Source organism: Oryzias latipes, chromosome 8 (assembly GCF_053564925.1).
Source record: "Oryzias latipes strain Hd-rR chromosome 8, Olatipes_Hd-rR_3.1".
Classification (NCBI taxonomy): Eukaryota; Metazoa; Chordata; class Actinopteri; order Beloniformes; family Adrianichthyidae; genus Oryzias; species Oryzias latipes.
In genome coordinates this window covers 13,608,611-13,611,765 of record NC_136244.1, presented here as the reverse complement: position 1 = coordinate 13,611,765, position 3,155 = coordinate 13,608,611, and the positions used below count along the sequence as shown (strand labels likewise).

The 3,155-nt window shown below is 35.7% G+C and overlaps 1 protein-coding gene across 1 annotated transcript; it reads right to left on the bottom strand.

The window, feature by feature from the left end:
- Positions 1-342: 342 nt before the first annotated feature.
- On the bottom strand, positions 343-2,456 carry LOC144994293 (beta-galactoside-binding lectin-like). The gene is made up of 4 exons (XM_078951510.1): positions 2,380-2,456; positions 1,503-1,582; positions 861-1,032; positions 343-761 (listed from the first exon to the last, which is right to left on the bottom strand). Exons 1-4 carry the CDS (start codon positions 2,386-2,388, stop codon positions 615-617), a joined length of 408 nt encoding a protein of 135 aa, XP_078807636.1. The 5' UTR covers positions 2,389-2,456; the 3' UTR covers positions 343-614.
- Between the last annotated feature and the right edge of the window lie 699 nt (positions 2,457-3,155).

Below are 3,155 nucleotides of genomic sequence, written 5' to 3'. Positions count from 1 at the left end.
GGTCCAGATATAATGCTCAGTGAGGCATATAGTGACACTGAGCTTCACTTAGTGCAGAGCTCAAATATGCTGTGGTTGATGAATTAATATGAGTCAGTGTGCTGGGGGTTGCTGGGAGTTGTAGTATAACTTCTGGCGACGGCTCTCCATAATAAAAACAACTGTGAAATGAAAACATGCAGACTCATATTTTTTTATGGCCCAGATAAAAAATGTTCTTTGTTCCTCACAGCACTAAACTCACAGAACTTAAAAAAATAAGCACTTAAGGTGGAGGCTTTTTTCTTTTCTTTAGATGACTTGAAGAAATAATTTAAAAAAATAAATCAAACAGAAAAATAATAGACTTTGAATGTTTTATTGAAGGAAATCCTGTTTACATTACATTTTCTATTGTTTAAAAAACATTACAGATAGAAAAGTCATTGAATACCAACACTTCTATTGACATTTTTGGTTTTCTAATAAGTTTTTATACGGAAATCTTTCATTGACTCTGGTATCTGCACTTACCGAATTAGTTTTATTATAAGATTAAAGAGAAAACACAGGTTTTTATTTTTTATTTTGTGTAAAAGCAGCAATGCTGGGTGCAGATTAATGATGATGGAAGCTCAGTAGATCTGAATGCTCCTGATGCTAGCATCACCATCAAAGCAGAAGTAGGAGTATTCATCTGAACAGAAGCGGTTGGGGAAAGTGAATTGAAAGCCATTGGGTAAGGTAATCAAAAATGCTCCACAGGTCAGTTTAATGATGATCTGAAACAGTCAGAAATGACATTTTTATAAAGTTAATCACATGACAATGAGGAAGCTGAGAAATCATATCACAAGAGGAATACAAATGTTTATGCAGACCTTGAAGTTCTGTCCTCTGAAGAAACAAAAGCCCCCAGGCCGAACCTCCTGCTCCCACATGCCATGTTTCTTAGAATTACAGACGATCGTGTATTTGTCTCCACTGGCATCAAAACGGGGATTCAGGTGCAAGGCAAGTGTCTCATCATTGTGGCCAATATTCACGGAGAAACTAGAAAAGATAAAAAAGAAAGTTTTTCAGTATTGATGGTAACTGAGAAGGATCCTAAAGGTGAGCATATCATAGAGTTTCTAAGAACTAGGTCTTCCAATAGGTTAGTAGTAATTTATTTACAACGAAAAATGTTTTGGTTTTGCATAACAAATGCCAAATCAGTTGAAAAGTTAAACCTTTAGAGCAATAGATTAATACGTATCAGTATTACAGCAGCTTTTGCAGATAAAATATTTTTATGGGTCCTATATCAGGAGGAAAAGTTAATGACACCTAGTGATGTAAATATGCATCAAACCACTTCAGATTCAAAATTACATACATTTAGCAAAGACAAAAACACGCATGATTTTTTTGTTTTGTTTTTTCTTTGCTGGAAAAAAGGTCAGGCTTCAAGGGGTTAAAGAATTCTAGACATAGAGTTCAAAATAGTAAGAAATACATTTTTAATACTTTGACACACTTACCTGGCTGCATCAGGTGTGTTAGTTCCCGCAATAGCAACGGTCTGTCCAACTTTAAAGGGCATGTTCTTAATCACCATATTCTGCACAAACAGAAAGAGAAGCAGCTGAAATAAAATGTATTTGAGATGAAGAGACCCAGAGTTTAAATTGTAAACCCGTTTTGGTCCTTTTTGGGATCCCGGGGCTGCCTGAGCCTATCCTGGCCCCCTGTGGGCAATTGCAGGGCCACAAATCACACACACCTAGTGTGGATTTAGAGGAATCAATTAACCTAGGAAGCATGATTTTTGGACAGTGGGAGGAAACGAGTACCCGGAGAAAACCCATGTATGCACGGGGAGAACATGCAAACTCAACACGGAAGGGTCCCCCATTGATGTTCTGGTTCAAGTCCCCCAGCTGGGATTTGGCCTTCTCGCTGTGAGGCAAGAGCGCTAACCACTGCGCTACCGTGCCGCCATTAAGATGAATAAATCAACATAAAAGATTAATAAAGTTTTACTCATAGCATACATTTGTAAACCTATTTGTATTTTTTATCATATACAAATGCAACAGAGTACATTAAATTTGCACTGAAACTTCATATGATTGACTTCCGTTTCATAGAATAGTTTGCTCCACCTCAGTGGAAAACCTCAAACTGCATGTTGTTCAGTGCTGCAGCTAAAACAACATTTAAAATTGACGTCTTTCATTAAAAATAAAACACAAAATAATAGTAATCAGCTGGACACTTTAAAGATCAAGATTAAATTCTGTTTATCTGAATTCATCTTCAAGACCTTTGTGCTTCTGAGCTTGAAACTTTAAACAGTTTGTCTTAAAAACTTGTATTGAAGTATAAGTAAAAATTTAAAAAGAAACTTGTACTCACAGGGGCCATCTTTACAGGGAGATGTTGCTGGTCGAGTGAAAAAGACAGGAATGAAGCTTTGCAATGCTCTCACAGAGGGATGTTCTCTTTTTATCAGGAAGCTTTTCCCCCTCCTTTTTTCCAAAGAATTTGAATATTGTTTCTAAAGTATTTTGTGTGTGGTGTCTATTTTGTTTCACAGCACATTGTGTCCTGCATTCTGATTGGTTGTAGGTTTTGTCTCATGTAATTTAGATTGTATCATTTGTAGAATCTGTGCAGTTTACGCCTGTAGATCTTTGTTTTCATGCTATATTCCTGGACATATTTTTCTAAGAAGCTTTGAGAGTTTCAACAAGAAAGAAAAGTGTCAAAATGTTAGTGTTTCAACTGCCTTAAAGCATTTTTATAAATAAAATATATTTCTCCTATGAGGGTCATTTTTAGTACCGTTGCCAAAATTACGGACTATTTACTTTTTTTTTGTGTTGTCAGAACTTTTTCCATTGGGCTTAAATTTTATCGAAAAAAATACTTTTTTTTAATTTTAGGTTTGTGCTAAGAGCTCCTTCAGTATAAAAGCCCGATTCACATCTAAAACTTGATCAAACTTTTGCTTGTGTTGGCAGAAGTCTGCTCCTTCTCTGGATGTCTCTGTTTCCTCTTTTCAACCATTTTGTTGATTTAATAGTTTTAAGTTCACATATTTACAAAACTAATGGATACCTGTGTGACCTCCTTTTTCCCACAACAGTTAATTTCTGTTTTTAAAATCACATCACTGTCTGATTCAAATA